Source organism: Chironomus tepperi, unplaced genomic scaffold (genome assembly GCF_022539635.2).
Source record: "Chironomus tepperi strain 1889 unplaced genomic scaffold, CSIRO-AGI_Ctep_v1 contig_456, whole genome shotgun sequence".
NCBI classification, from domain to species: Eukaryota; Metazoa; Arthropoda; class Insecta; order Diptera; family Chironomidae; genus Chironomus; species Chironomus tepperi.
In genome coordinates, this window is record NW_027226578.1 from 389,377 (window position 1) to 406,260 (window position 16,884).

Below are 16,884 nucleotides of genomic sequence, written 5' to 3' on the forward strand. Positions count from 1 at the left end.
TTAAAGTTAACTCAAGTGGACTCAACTCCATATAGAGTTAAGTGGACCTCGAGCTCTGTTTATAAGGCATCCATCCCCCTCATTCCATCACAATTCCATATTCCATTCCTTAAGTATGCAGCATTTTCCATCGAATAAGTCACTCATCGCAATCTACTATGAAAGTGTTTATGAAATTGCTCCAATTTCTAGCTCTAATGGAAATTTGCATATGAATATGTAGACATCCATTAGCGTAAAATTGCAATTTTAAAATCTTTGTCAAAGGAACTTAAAAAAAAAAAGACTTTTTAGCATAGAAATGAAATTTAATAAAAAATAATATAAGGAATAAGAAAATTTTTGATAAATATGTGACATGCCCTCGACAATTTATCATAAAAGATATATAACTAGAATGTCACATGTGCATTCTTCATTCATAAGATGCACACACATAGGAGAGAAATGCAGATGATAAAGATTTTCACAATTTTCATCATAAATGATTTTCCATGTTCCATGATTGTTGTTGTCGTCGTCTGAGAATGACAACAGCTTTATTAAAGATGAATATTTTCAATCTTTGTCTCTCTTGTGCTCCTTTTTCGTCCTCATCTCGAGCATTCACAATTTCCACTTAATCTTGATTATATTCACACAAAAAAAAGAGAGGAGAATTGAGGAAGACGCAAGGAGGAAATATTTTTAATAGAATTTTTCATCTGCATATCCGGTATATGCACAATCTTTATGCATATAAAGTCTTCTCACCCAATAAACTCATGCTTGAATTATTTTCCTGTGGAAATAAACCTTAAATATTGGATGACGTACGTACGGTAAATTGGAAATTGTTTGATATTCACTTGGGTGAGGACAATCTTAATTTAAATCAGAAAGTAATGATAAATTGCAATTTAACGTACTTTTGAAATTTAAATAAATTTTAGTACAAATTTTGAATTTAGTACAATTTTTTTTTGCAGTTTTGAAGTTCATAGAATAGTAAATTATTGAATTTTAATCGTTTAAAGTCGAAATAATGAGGCTGGATCATTTAAATTATCAAATTACAGCTTGTCAACTACAAGAAGATCAACATTTTGGCTAACAAATAGATGAATTCAATGGATAATTAGAGAAAAATCAAAAAAAATTCAGAATTGGAAAGTTTGTAAAAAAGATTAGAAAATTTGAATCAGGTTGCACGGTAAGCCTTAACTTTTAACACAATCATACTAAATATGAAGCAACAAAGCATATGAATCTAGGAAAAACACATCCTTAAAGCCATAATCGTGATCATAACAAAGGAAAATTAGCAATCTTAGAAAGATCCAGTTTAGATCTCACTGAAGACACTACAAACTCACTTAAACAACCCAATATAGCCTCATCTTGTAGAAGCTAAGGAACTTGAAAACCATTCTCATCTCAAAGCTCATATCTCCAACAAGATTAATCAACAAAAAAGTCTCAATTTTCTCAACAAATTTTCAAACTATTTCATCACTAAATCCTCGAAACATGATAGTGACTAGTTCAGAAGTCATGATACTCAACAGCATCTCGTCTGTCTATACTTCAAACAAGATTGATTAAATTTCCATAAGGTTATCAGTGCCTTAAAGCTCACTTATTTTCAAGATTAAATTTCATTAAAAAATACCAGGAAAATAACATCAAAAGGAATTAAATATGAGTGTGTGTATGTCTACATCATCTAATATTATAGTATGTTTTTTGTGAGTATGAAGAAAATATAACTTTTTATATAATCCAAACATCATCATGGACTGGAAATACATTAAAGTGTTGTGACAAAAATCGATAATTGACAAATTTATATTTCCCATATTGACCATTATCAGTGCTGTTACTGTCTCTTTCAAAGCTATAAAATATGTTGGGGGGCTAAGAGGTGGATTAGGGATGTGGATGAGTCACTATTTCCTGAGTTTTTCATAAAAATCCTCAAAATTGTCAATTTTTTTGAAATTTCTCCTCAAAATCCATAATTAGCTCCATCCTAAGGCGAGAGGGTACATCACCCCCAAACCCCATCCACCTTTGAACACAACCCCATCACCCAAATTCCAAGTACGTCCATTATTGCTTAAATTACACACTCATCCCTTCAAATGTTATAAATTTAATATTTCTATGTCTGTATATCTGTATGGACAATGTTCATTCTATCAATATCCATTATTCCTCTTATTGCTCTAATCTATTTAATATGTTTTTACAGCTCGCTTCAAAAAAAAAAAAAAAATGTCCATAGACGAATGGGTTTTTTGGAGGCAGAGTTGATGATGAAATTATTGTATTTTTGGGGGACAAAAATTTATTTTGCATGCGTTGTGCTGGATGTGAATTTAGTAAATGAGATAGTTTGTATTCTGAGCTGGTTGATTGGGGTGCTTTTTTTATGGATGCATATTCGATTTAGTTACATTTTAGGGGAGATTCAATAAGGAAATGAGTTTTTGGTTGTCGTTAGATGGAGGGTGGACATGACAAAATTGCGATATTATCAAAATGTGTCATTTTTGGAGTTTTTAGTTCCGAAAATCATAAATATCTGATATAAGCACCTTTGAGCTGTTTATAAGTGATGCATATATCCAGATCCTGTTTATAAGTGACGTCATAATCCATACTTTAAGATGAAAATGCTTATGGGAGTGGAAGTGGCTCGATGGCGTAATGGCTTAGTACTTTGGTACCTAGTTATTGCAATACCTACCCTGCGATCTTGAGTTCGAGACTCGGCAGGAGAAATTTTTCATTCGTCCTTTTTCGAACCATTTGTAGTGGAAATGCGGTTAAATGCCTTTTTTTGAGGTTTAAGCTACAGGCAGGAATGCCATTCAAGGAGTGGTTCTGATCCCACTTTAGACTGTTAGCCAATTATTAGCCGCAAATCGCCCTTGTGGGATCTATGGATCTTAATGATTTGAAATTTAAAACAAGTTGGGGTGGAAGGATGTGGATAATGAGTAGGATTTAATAGATCCCCAAAAATCATCGAATTCCCCCTTATTTTTCAAAATGACCAACCCTGTATCCACTCAATACTTTTCATCTCTGCCTCATATAACAAATACATTTAATAATTTTTCAAGTATATCCTTTTATGTTTTTTTCATCAAATGTTTGTAACACAGGACAGGGAGGCTGGGCTGTATCACATGTAATATTTGATCAATTTTCTGACACTCATTCAATCGTATGATTTTCATTTTTATGATTTTACTTCTCATTTTCCTTTTGTGTTGTGCTCCGTTCAAAGTCCATTTAACAACACAAAAATTGTTGTATTAAATTTAACCATTTTCTGTAAATGGCTATAAGAAGAATTGAAAGGAAATGATGTGGAGTGGTATGAAAAAGGAGGATATCAAATTGTGCAAGTTTTAAATAACAATTTATATCCAAACTTTCACGTGCTGTTATGTGAAATGTTATGGAATTCTTTAATGACAGTTGGTTCATGCCATGCAGGATGGACGTAAAGAAAGTGGAAATCATGATTTTTAGAGAAAAGCAGTTTTTGATGGGAAACGGTTGGATGCTTGTAATCCTTAAGAAATGTCCTTCAACGAAAGCAGATTTGAAAAAATTATTTTGTACCCAAAATGAGATTAGAATATTGTTGGTAATGGTCACTTAGACGACGATTGAGACACGTGGGAGATACGTGTTATCAAAGGAGAATTACAAAGCGTGATTTAAGCTGTTTTGGGTATTAAGGACAATATGAGAGCTTTTGGAGTATCAAACAAATCATTAGGAGAGTAAGAGCATGCTGTCAGGGATCTCAAGATTGATGCCAGTTCTCAGTTTTGACTGTTACCTTATTGGCAGGTCTTGGAATGCAACCAGAAGGAAGGAGGGGTCAATTTTGAGTTTTTTTGAAAGCTTCTGGACAAAATTACACTTCAGACCTTTTAGCACAGAATCCATCAAAAGCAGCAACATTACTTAACATTTTCCATCAATGAAAGCCATAAACAGCTTTAATACAGCCTTAATTCTCCTTACGATCAAAAAAATTCATTACAATCTCATTTCAAACCACACCAACCACTCCAAAAAAAAGTATAATTTCCATAGCAACCCCAACGAAGTATTGAGTTAGAAGAGGCTATTAGAAAGTTCAAAAGCTTCTTTTTTTATGCTGTACATTAATGTTTTCATTTAATTTTCCATTTGTTTGCTCATCAAATACAGTGTGTATCGATTTTTTTCCGAAATGAAAATTCAAATATTTAAGGATGTACGTTTATTGATTTTGTGTGGCTGCTAAGGTAATGACTTGATAATTAAACAGTTCTGTCAATACAATTAGTAATGTAAAGTTTCTAAGTAATTTGTGGAGTGACTATTTAATTGGGGTTATTCTGGCATGATATCTATTAAGGATTGGAATTTTGAGGCATCTTCCTTAATGGCACCTTCTGAAGGAATATCGGAGAACATTGTAGCATCCAGACAGAGATGATGAGCTCAAAGTAGCTTGAGAGATAGCAGTAGTAGTAAAAGCACAAATACACATAAAAGAACTAGTTCAGTATCTTGAGGAACGAGCGCTTGTAGCTTAAGTACGAGCAATATAAGCACAAAGAGCTTCAGATCCTCAACTGCTGAATATCAGAGCTCGACTGTTTTTTCGCTGTTTTAGTCATATTAAGTCAGTTTATGTGATTTGTGACATAGCTATTGTGGCTTGGTATATTGCAGCTTGGGAATAGTAAGCCCATGTCATGCCTTCTATCAGTACTCAATAGATAGATTTTGTCCAATTTCCACAAATTTATTGAGACTATAAGTACATGAAACTTCATAACTATAAACCAGAAACTATAAGCAATCTCATTTTACATCCGACGTGATTTATGCACTATCCTCAAGAATAATTCCATCTTCCCTTCAAGCAAAAGTCATGCTCACATGATGTTACGGAATAAAATCATCATACACATTACGTCTAATTTATCGAGACATTTCCCTCATCAAATAATTCCCTATAAAAGTTCCATAATCAAGAGATTCTGAGGAAAAATGTTTTTGTATGAGCAATCGAACATGAAAGGCAAAAAAAGGCATCCCTTCATACGCACACATAGTATTTACGTTTCGATATTATGTTGAATATCAGCAAAATTTAATCAAAACATTTATGAAATGAAAATAAGTTTATGTACATCGTTGTATCTGCTGTGAATTGTGTGGTATCTATTGAGTCTGAGTGTGCCGTGTGAGTGAGTGAGAGAGAAAGATGGATATAAAGTATCAAAATCAGAAATTACCAATTTTCTAAAAACCAATTCCATAAAGTGAGATGGAAATAAGAGCTATATATTTGCGGATAGAAAATATTCTTTGTTTCCGTACTTGTGAATGGAATGAGATGTGAGCTTGGATAAGTGGAGGGTGGATGAAAATTAATGTAGATAGTTTGAGAAAAAAAACTTTATACATTTGAGAGCATAAAGGAGAATATTTTCTGATCGTAAGGATTGGACGGTAGCGGTGGGAGGAGGGAATTACATGAACGAATTGTCTTTTGTTGGTAGGGGTGGACTTAAGACTGTTTATGACTAAGAAGATCTGATTTCTTTGTCAAAATCTCGTATTTCAACGGCAAAAGCTCAGATTACTTTGTTTAATGTTCGTGTTTATTCGTTAAAAGCTCGGATTTCTTCGTTTAAATTTCGGATTTCTTCGTCAAAAGTTCGGATTTCTAAGATAAAAGCTCAGATTTCTTCGTCAAAAGCTCAGATTTATTCGTTTAATGTTTGGATTTCTACGACAAAAGTTCGGATTTTTTCGTTTAATATTCGGGTTTATTCGTCAAAAGCTTGGATTTCGTCAAAAGCTCGAATTTCTACTTTAATAGTCAGGATTTAATTGTTAAATGTATGGATTTCTATGCTGATATCATCCATGACGTACAAACTATTTCTATGCAGCATCCTCCCAAAACAAAATAATTCATTCCCAGTCCCCCAACAAATTGCCACAATTCAAAAAAGCCAGAATAAATTTAAAAAATTTTCAACCATAACAACGAGAGTTATTTACTAATTCAGTAATGAAGTGGCACCATGACTGAACATAAATTAGACCACAAAATAGCAGCTTTGTTATCGTAATTATCTGACAATTGTTTTAAGCTTTTCAGGATAAAGTATATACATGAGATAATGGTCCGATTTATTTACGGTTGAAAACCCAAAAATGAGCATTTAATTTTGTAAAAGTTATTTCCATCTCATAAACTCAAAGAAAAAATTGTGGATATCGTGCCGCATACAGGAAACTTTCGACAATATTTCAGTGTCAATGCCTTGACGTTGGCTCTCTTCCTGTACTTTATGCTGTAAAAACAAATCGTTTATAGTTAGTTAAATAGCTCTTTACACAGAGTTAGTTCTATATGGATTCATTATATCCATAAAGCATAAAAAACTGTTGTTGGAAGCAAAAAGATTCACGCTATAATATGTACAATATTTGTATATGCCATACATACTTCCTATCTAAATATGAACGGCAAAAATTAGGAACTTTATATGTGGCTGTTATTGTTATTGTAAAGTGAAAGTTTTGCGGTTGAAGCTTCGAGTCCTCCCTCAATTTTACTCTACTTTTTTAGTTGTATATATATATGCTAGTTCCTTTATTTCTCTCTATGTCTATATGTGAGTGCGGTTGAAGAAAATTTATGAATGTTCGTTATCTCAAGCTGTGTGCTTATGAGAAATTAATTCCATTTATAAAATGTTTCTTCCCAGTTAATACATTAAATAATTATGCAATATCATGTGCAGTCATAATCATTCATATGCAATTTTTCATTCTATGTTCTCTCATTTTGGGTCTTTTATGTGCTGCGTTCTTTTTGGTCGTATGGAGTTGGATATGAGGGAATATATCCTTAAGGGATGTCAGATGAAGTTGCTGTGGTACTGTAGTCAATATTATAGGTTATATGGTTTTATAGGTTAGTATTAGTATGCCCCAGGGGTCTAGGGGACAGGGGCTTAGAGACAGCTTTGAGTTGTGCATCCCCTCCTCTATCGACTGTCGGCTCTATTTTCCGAAGTCAGGTCGGTGTAAAAAAACCGGGATTGGTATTATTATTTTCCTCATCTTGTGGTTGACCCAAAAGTCAGCATAGGAAACATTGTACCTAAGTTTATTCTTTGAATTTGCCATCTTACTTTCAATTGTTCGTTGCTGAACCTAAGTCAGCACAGACAATTAAAATATATACATTCAAACCTTTTTGGAACCTTGTATCTTGTGCTATGGCTTTATTTGCTAACAAACTTTGTAAAATTGAACAAATTATGAAATGTTTTACATGGCATCATATTAAATACTTTTCAGTCATAGAGCGAGTTCAGCACAGAATATTGCTGAATCTTAACTAAAACTCTCAACAAAAAGTTATTCCAAACTGCTCAATTTAATCACTACAAGTTTTCTCCTGCTTCCACTCACATTCAAATGAATAACTTTTTCACTCCTATCGTCGTGTCATTTACTATTCAAAAAGGAACGCTTTTATGTCTTCATGTGTATAAATAAACAAGCAGCATCTCATATATGCATGCACTCATTCCAGTGATCCATTTATCAAAGCAGAAATGAAAATATAAATGAATAAATGAATGAAAAATATAGTAAGCATATAGTCATAGGATGTTTGGAATTATAAATCAAGTATCATTGCTGATGCTATATGCAAGAGCATAACAACAAAAGAATCGAGTCTAAATACATTTTCCAAAATGAGACTGCAAAAATGCCTTTCAGCTTTTTGCCAGCCATTAAAAAAAAAGTGCCATTGTTATGTGCGACGACGGGAATGAAAAGGAATAGGAGAGAAAAAAAAACAATACACAATCACTTGTTTTGTTTCATTATTTTGCTTTTTCTGCCATTCAATTATGTCTTATTTTTGGGGGTTTTGGTGTGTCTCGAGGGGACGTTTTGTGGATATCGGAAGTAAAACTATATTTATATTCAGATATTTGAGCATTGAACGGGATGAAAATTGGAAATATTTGAAATATTGGTCAAAATATAGAAAATTAACGGTCAAAAAATATTAACGGCCAAAAATATTTGAAAAATAACGGTCAAATAATATTTGAAAACTAACGGTCAAAAAAAAATAACTGTCAAAATAAGTTTGAAAATTAACGGTCAAAATAATTTGAAAATTGGAAAAGTCGAAAGTAATTCAACAATTTTCCCGCCATTCAGATCCTCTAGCTTACTTCATCCATTCACAAAAAAAAAGCTGAAAGAGTATGTGTCTTATTATTTCTGAAGCTCTTATGCCTGCAAGAGAGATAAACAACATACGAAACATACAAGCATACTCAATGTATTAAATACGTAAATAAGAAGGGGTTGGAGGAAGTGAAATAGGAACAATAATAAAAAAATAAGCGAACACAAAACAAGTAAAAGACAAATGAGTGTATTTTGGTAGATATGAATGTAGAAAATTTCATCACGATGACGGCAGAATTAAAATAAAAATTTTTTTTGTGCCTTCTTCATTAAAAAAATGTTGCTGCTAAAAAAAGTTATTTTTAAGCTACTTTACACAAAATTTATGCTTGCCTGCTAGCATCTCTTGTATGTGGTTTTTTGAAATGAAAATTAAGTCGAGCATAAACAAAAAAGTTTAAAGGCAGAATGGAAAAAAATATACAAATTTTTTGTTGTTTTCTGATGGAGAAATTAAATATAGCAAAAATGTTATCTCAACATTAAACATTCTAAATTGGTTTAGGATATTAGGCATCAAGGGGTAAGCAGTTGGATGGGAAGTACAATTGAGTTAAATTCATAGATTAAAGCTGATTTAAAGTTTATTCTGATTTTCCAGAATTCATTTCAAATTTTGAATGAAATTTTCTGCTGACGCTTGTGAAGTATGTAATTTCAATCTATTTTCAACCAATCCGACGTCTTTGAGGTCATTTGGACTAAAAAAATCTATGCAAGTTATATTTCAAAAAATGACAATTTCATCTGGACGAGATTCGAACTCAAGATCGATGGGTTGTATTTTTCAAAATTCTGATATTCCAGTTATTAGACCACTACTCCATCAAGATACAATAAAATCAATGTCAAATCCAACAAAATTCCAATAAAAATGCAACAAAATCATCAAAAACCCACAAAAAAGCTCAGCAAAATCCCAAACATTTACCTGCTCTTAACTCTTAAATCCCCCTTAAATCCAAAATACCAAATCTCAAAAAAAATTTCAAGTATTTACAAACATTGTTCCGATGCAGAAAAGCTGAACAAACAGTTTATATGTTACATAAAGGTTTTGTTGATTCTTGCTGGAAGGATCATTTATAATATGTACGAATTTTCATAAAGGAAATTGAAAAATAAAAGTAACTTGTTTGTTCCTTGAACGTAATCGAAGAATGTTTTTCTCGAAAAAATTGATCCTTTCTAGAAGTGCTTCAAGGGTACTTAAAAAGGTCAAACTCTTGAGGTTACCTAAACAGTTTAAAAGGATTGTTTACGTGTATGGATGATAAAACCGCTGGTAATCGATAAGTAGGTATTCATAGAAATATTTAAAAAATAAGTGGGATTTAAATGTTCTATGGAAATATACCCGAGCAGCAATATTTATAATTGTGTACCGAAATCATTAATCATGTAGCCATTGGGGTACCCAATTTCGTCAACACAGCGTATTTCCGTCAACACAGGGTATTGTCGTCAATACAACCAATTGCCGTCAAAACAGCAACTAAGCGACTACCTGGCATCAACAATGCGCTACTCGGAACACACCTTAATGCCATTTCAAACCACGTGGCATTCCTACATCCATTACATAATCGTCAACTTCTGAATATCAACAACATCAACTTGCCTTCCCAAAATTTCAAATTAATAAAGCAACTTCTAAGGCACAAATAATTATTTTGAACAGCATCATCAAGTCTTGGTATCTTAGAACATTGATATCACTACCTTGACAACGACATCGAGCCTTATTATTTAGACTCATTACGGTGAAAAATTTTTCAATAGCAAATAAATCAGAGTCAATTATTATAATTGAGGCAAATATTTTCGCGAACGTCTTCAATTAGGTAGAAAATAAGCTACTCGAAAAAAAAAAAAATAATTTCAATTACATGCCAAAATAAATATAAATATACTTCTTAGAGTCTATTAGAGACATGGAAATGGTAATGATGCCAATTTGTTTGAGAGAAAAAAATCAAAGGGAAGTTAAGTGATACATTAACCCATTGGAGTATGTAGGATGTCAATAGTAACCGAGTAATTTTTAAATAATTGGACGTTTAAAATTTCTAATCATGAAGACAAAGTGGAGGAAGTAGAGACTTAATTGAAATATTGATGAGATATGGATGTTAACCCTCTTTGGTTGTCAGCACCCCTTCCCAAAACCAAGCCTATCCCGAGCAACATAACGTCCATGCGAGAGCCATATTAACAGTAAGATTCGAAGTATCCCTGAGGACATCGGGATAGATGATATCAAGTCATTTCGCCGACAATACTTGTAGCTCACCGCATTGTGCCGCTTGGTCTCTCTTGAAACCCCTCAATAGGGGGTCATTGACGTTTCATAATAGTCAAAGAGACTGCTTTTAAGTTCCGTAGTAATCTTTTTGCACTGTTATAAGCATGTTCTTTGACCTGGTTAGCAAGCTTCTCTGTTCCCTCTTTGCAAAAGTCTACGTTCTTGCTTTAATGTTCTCTAAACTTCTGCTAATCCTTTAAAAATTCTTAAAGCGGCATATAGATTGAAGCTATTTAAGACACTCAACTAATTTATCCTTCCTAATAGATAAATGTCTTCCTATTTGAATAACAAATGTGAGATGAGTTTTTTACTAAGCAACAACATCCTTGAACAACACCTTGCATAATAGATAATAGTAATCAGATATCAATTCCAATTGACCTGGTTGAGTTAATATCGACCATAATTGCACCTTTAAAGAGCTAAAGAGAGTTATTATAGAGGCAATTTGATAGTTTCCAGCGTGATGCTTAAGGAAGTAAATGTAACACAATATGATAATAATATAGGTGCTTACGATGGATTTCCCATGAAAAAAGGCATGTAGTTTCAAAAATTGCCTAAATTCTAGATCAGGTGACTGTGTCAAGCACCTGAAACTCTTTAAAAATGTCGAGATACTTAACATCAAACAGAAGATTCTTAGAATCTTTTTATCCCATAACACCATAAAGTGCTCAATTCCTGTTTGATGAAGCAGCATAAATATCACTTACAGTCACCATGGGAACCAAGATTCAACAGAATCAGCTTTAAAGATGTTTCTTAATTGGATAGATTTTAAATTTAATGATGATATTGACAATTTAAAGTCAAATTGTATATTCCACTTAAAGTCATCATGGATGTTGCTTATTTGTTGATATTCGATAAGCTCATCGAATCAGCATCGCCGTCAATGAAATAATTCTCATCTTACCGGATGCCATGGATACACGATGAAAAATTATAAAAAAAAAGACTACATCTATTCAGAAAAAAATGTTAAACATATACACAGCATAGCTGCTTATCATTCCCACCTCAATTGTTATTTTATTCATTATAATCCATTTTGTATGCATCACTTGATGTCTGAATTATAAACCATTTTTGAAATCGGCTTTAAATATTAAAATACATCAGTGAAGCATGTTCTGATGAGAAGGAAATAAAGAAAAATCTGAATGATGACGAGAGAATGAGTGATAGATACACAAATGTGTATGATTGAGATGTGAGATCTTTTCATGTACAACATGAAGTTATACATGCCTGGTTGATTTATATGCATGAAATTTTTAGTTTTTGGATGAATAGAAAGTGTTATTAAACATTTAATCGTGATTTTTCGTGATTTTAATAATCATTTTTGAGGTATGGACGGGAATATGTCTTTAAACATTGATTTATGCTTCAAATCATTTTCATGAATTTAACGGTCATTTTAAATTCAAGAGAGAGATGCATAATTTTTGCATCAGTATTAGTACAAAAAAGCTTATTTTGGCATTATTTCTATTTAACGGACTTTTCAAATTTGAAAAAGGGACGACAAATATTTTGCATCACTTTTTCGCATCAGTTTTAGTACAAAAAAGCTCATTTTGGTTGAATTTCAATTTAACGGACATTTTAAATTTGAAATAGAAATGCAAGTTTTTTTGCATCATTTTTCGCATCTCTTATCATTCAAAAATGCCCACTTTGAATAAATTTATCAATAAACAATTAATTTCCGACGTCAAAACATACTCAAAGCTTACTTCCGATAGTAATCCTTAAGTACAACACAACAAAAGCTCATCATTTCAATAGAAAACAATGAAATGCCTGAACATAACAAAACAATATCATCTATTATTATTAAGTTGACGAGAGGAACTAGAGAAACAATCTTGATTAAGTGATGAAAAGGTCTTTCTACTTACCGCCTTCATCTGTCATGACACCGATATTTGTTGCTGGTCCGATCCCTTCAGGATTAAATACATGAATTGATATCAGATATTGTGTATAAGTATCAAGATCGTGAATTTCATGACTCTGTAAAGAGAATAAGAATAGAAAATAAAAATGAGTATAAAGTCATACAAGACATCATGAAAGTCATTCTCATGTTTGTCTTCCCTTTAAGGCTTTTATTATTTTCGCATACATGCCTTTTCAGCCTTACACTTAAGCAGATATAAATAATGAAATACAATAATGGAACCGGATGAGATACAGAATGAGAGAGAGAGAGTCACTTTTTATGCTCGGCTGTCAGAGTCGAAGGAAGTTAAGAGGATTAATCTACTCACAGATTACAGGGGCCAACGAAAATAAATTAAAAGCATCTATGTTGATATCGTCCATGGAAGAAGTGGTGATTAGTTGCTAGGTTGCATGTTTGTCGTGCTAAAGAGCATACTGAGAGATGATTTTCGGGATATAACCTCAATGTTTTGGAATAATAGGGATTTTTGGTATGGATTGAGCTGATTCAATTTTGCCGTAATGGATAGATGACTGTATCCTATTAGGTGTACCACTGAACTCTACTATCACTATGTTCTATAATGTGTATCTCTACTCCCTAGGTTTGTGTAACACTACACTAGGTATGTCACAATACCCTGCTATGTGTACCACTATGCCCTACTAGGTGTTTCACTTTGCTATTCTAAGTGTACCACTATACTATATCACTACACACCACTAGACTATACCTACTATATACCATACTTAGTAACCACTGTACCCTATTAGGTATTCCATTGTACCCTTCTAGTGTCTTTAAACCCTAGCATACCATGCGCATGCTTAGACCTTAGACACTGGTTCCTGTCCCTAAACCCAACCAAATCTAAGTTTGTCTCTTTAGCAATTTGGTTCCAGAAACTCGAAAAAAAATGCATTTCAGCTTTAAACTTCCGGATACTCAGTCCCCAACATGCCTACATCCTTCTTAGTATCACATGAAAAAAATGGAAAATTCCCCATTCAAAAAAGACGGAAGAAATGAAGCAAAAGTTGAGCCACGAAACATATTTTTCAGTATGCTTACTGAAGAATAAAGATAGAAATAAAAAATTTGCTGTGCACAGCATGCGAGTAAGCAACACGAGCATTAGTTCCAAGTCATATGGAAGTAGAAAAAAAAATATCAGAGATACGAGAAATTCCTTCTTTTCCTACATGATGGTTGCATGCTGGCGTGTAGAATAAAAAAAATGATAAAATGTTGCTTCCCATTACACTATTCATCACCGATATTTGCAGTTTATTATCATCTGACTCACTTCTCATGGGATGTAGTTTCCATTATGCTGAAGAAAATTGAAGAAAAACCATAAACCATAATGGAAAAGTTTAGGAGATAAGTTTGAAAATTGAGGGAAAAATGCATCAAAGTATGAAGAGATACGATGAAAAATTATGTAAGTTTGGAACTTAAACGATGTCGATATGCTTAAATTGTTCTAAATTTATGGGTGGAATATTTTTAATTGCCATAAAGTTCATGATTTATGAAGGAAAAGTTTATTAGCGCATTATAGCGAAACATTAAACGGAAATTTTTAAAAAATTTGAATTTTTTATGTCCGTTAAAATGTAATTTGAATATTTAAAGGAAATAATCAAGAAACTCTAATGTAAAAGTTGAAAATTCATTAAAATCTCCTCAATCCTGAATAATTAATCAACAATTTTCCCTAAGAAGTTGAAATTTAGATTAAAATTCTTCAAGCAGAAAAATCAGCGCGTTATGTCAATAAAAAAGTTGTTCGAGCGCATTATGTAAACGAAAATAATTCAAAAATTCCGTTAAAAAAGTAATAAAATTTTAATGTTTTTAAAATGAAATTGTGTCAATCTCAATCTACAAATGTACACAATTAAATGTACATTCGCAAACATTCCCTCTGCCCCCAAACACATCCGCATTCTTCACTACTTCCATTTACTCTTCATGAACGGAGAAAATAAAAAAAAATTTCAAATTAAACTTTAAATACTTTAAATGATGTTTTTCTTCTCTCTTAACAACTTTTCCTCTTTTTTTATATTATATTCTTGTTCTGTTCTTCCTTGTCTGATGTTACTTGAATGATTCCTTAAGGCAATGAAATGGTGGCTTTAGCAATCAAATGAAAGTTGAACATGCAATCACTTTTCTTGCTTCCTTCCATCTCAACTTAAATATTTCTTTTTTTCTCATTTTCTTTACTGAAGAGAATGGTAACTAGGAGGGGTTGGAGGGAATGTGGAAGGTGGAAACGCAACGGTTGAAAAATATTTGAAAAATAACGGTCATTGAAATTTTGAAAATAATAGTCAAAACTGTTTGAAAAATAATTCAAAATTTTGAAAATAACGGTCAAGAAATATTTGAAAAATGATCAAAGTCAAGAAAAATTTGAATGTTTGAAAATGGTTAAAAATTTGAATTTTAGAAAACCGTTAAAAATTTGAATCACAAAAAACCGTTAAAAATTTGAATTTTTGAAAAGTCATTGAAATATTTGAAAAACAGCAATGATGCAAGATAGACAAACAGACAAAGAACAACCATCAGCATCTCATCGAACCAAAATTGCACCAAAAGAAGTGGACATGAAGAAGATAGAAAAGTTTTTGGCTTCCGTTCAATAACAACAAACATTTTTAACATTTCTTCTTTCTATGGATTGTGCTGTAAATTTGTGAGAAATTGAAACGAGTTGGATTGTTGTACATCGAGCATAGAGAAAAAAAGAGATTGCCAATTGCAATAAAACACCAAAAGGCATTTAATTTACTACTCGTTTTCCACTTGGCTCTATTTTTTTCCGTACCACTTTTTGAGTAAGAATAAGGAATTGTTGTAGAATGGAAATGGAAGGACGTAAATTTTTACGACTTTCTTGAGTGGAATTGAAAATTTGTTTATGAATTTTGTAACTGAATTTTTTATCTGATTAAATTTTCATTTTCTTAGATTGCGGATGCGATAGTAAGTTTGTAGTTTAGATTCTTCTGTTTCAGTGTGATTTAATGGATGCTATGCAACATAAATGTTCTGGAAAGGAAGATGTTTTAGTAAAATCGTGCATTTTACGTTGCAACTCAAGCTTTCAGAACGTCAAAGAATTTCAGAATCAGTAAAAAATTGAAATTTTGAAAACCGTTACAAATTTGAATTTTTGAAAGTAAAAATTTGAATTTGGAAAACCGTTAAAAATATGAATTTTTGAAAACCGTTTTTCAAATCTTGAACTTCAAAAATGGTTAAAATTTTGAATTTCATAAATTGGTTAAAAAAAGTCGTTAAAATTTTGAATTTCAAAAGGTCGTTCAAAATTTGAATTCCAAAAAGCCGTTAAAAATTTAAATTCCAATAAACCGTTAAAAATTTGAATTTTAAAATTGGTTTCTGACTTCAAAATCCGCAAAAATACCAATTACATCCATCAAACTATCAATAACCCAAGTCATCATCACTCATCTGCCAAAAAAAAGGAAATACAAACACGACATCAATTTTTCCAGTTGATTAAACAATAAAACCCATATCCATTTAAATTGCAAACCAAACATGACAGACTTAATGAATTTATCCATCCAGATATAATCAAACAAGCACAGTAATACTTACTTCAACGCTGCTATCACGAACAAAAATTTCATTAATATTTTCCGGCTTCACATCACGGGCATGATATGTGATCCTATAGCCGAGAAATTCACCATAAATTGTATCAAGTGGAGGTGGTTTCCATGACAAATAGATTGAGCTTGATGAAGTATTGTGTGCGGTCGTTATAGTTGGCTTTCCTGCTGGCACTAGAAATACAGAATAAGAGACAATAAATGTAGTAAATTGAATAATTTTACTTGATTGTGCTTCGTATAGGAAGCAAGGAAATTGTAAATACCAAATTAAATTCCATTTCGAAGAGATTTTCATGCTTCATTTTATTTTTTTAAACCCTTTTATTGAATAAAATAGTGCAGGAGTTCGTTTTAGTGTCATTTCTGCCCATCTGAGTGAGTCAGACGTCAGCACTGTTTTAACGGTTCTTCAAAATTCAAATTTTCAACGATTTTTTAAAATTTAAATTTTAACGGTTTTTTCAAAATTTGAACTTTTAACGGTTTTGTAAAATTTGAATTTCCAAAAACCGTTAAAATTTGATTTTCAAAAACCATTAAAATTCAAATTTCAAAAAATCGTTAAAATTCAAATTTCAAAAACCCTTTAAAATTCAAATTTTAAAAATCCGTTAAATCCAATCAGACAAATGCGCTCAGTTCCCCAAGTCAAAGCCTTTCTA

At 32.1% G+C, this 16,884-nt stretch overlaps 1 protein-coding gene across 2 annotated transcripts in view; it reads right to left on the reverse strand.

Annotated features, from left to right (window-relative positions):
• LOC139098996 (putative receptor-type tyrosine-protein phosphatase mosPTP-1) overlaps positions 1-16,884 on the reverse strand; it is a 141,700-nt gene that overhangs the window by 67,640 nt on the left and 57,176 nt on the right. For both annotated transcript variants that reach the window (XM_070651389.1, XM_070651390.1), the window contains exons 5-6: positions 16,206-16,393; positions 12,517-12,631 (exon numbers count right to left, since the gene is read on the reverse strand). In XM_070651389.1, the coding sequence (XP_070507490.1) occupies positions 12,517-12,631; positions 16,206-16,393 (303 nt within the window). The remainder of the gene's footprint in view (positions 1-12,516; positions 12,632-16,205; positions 16,394-16,884) is intronic.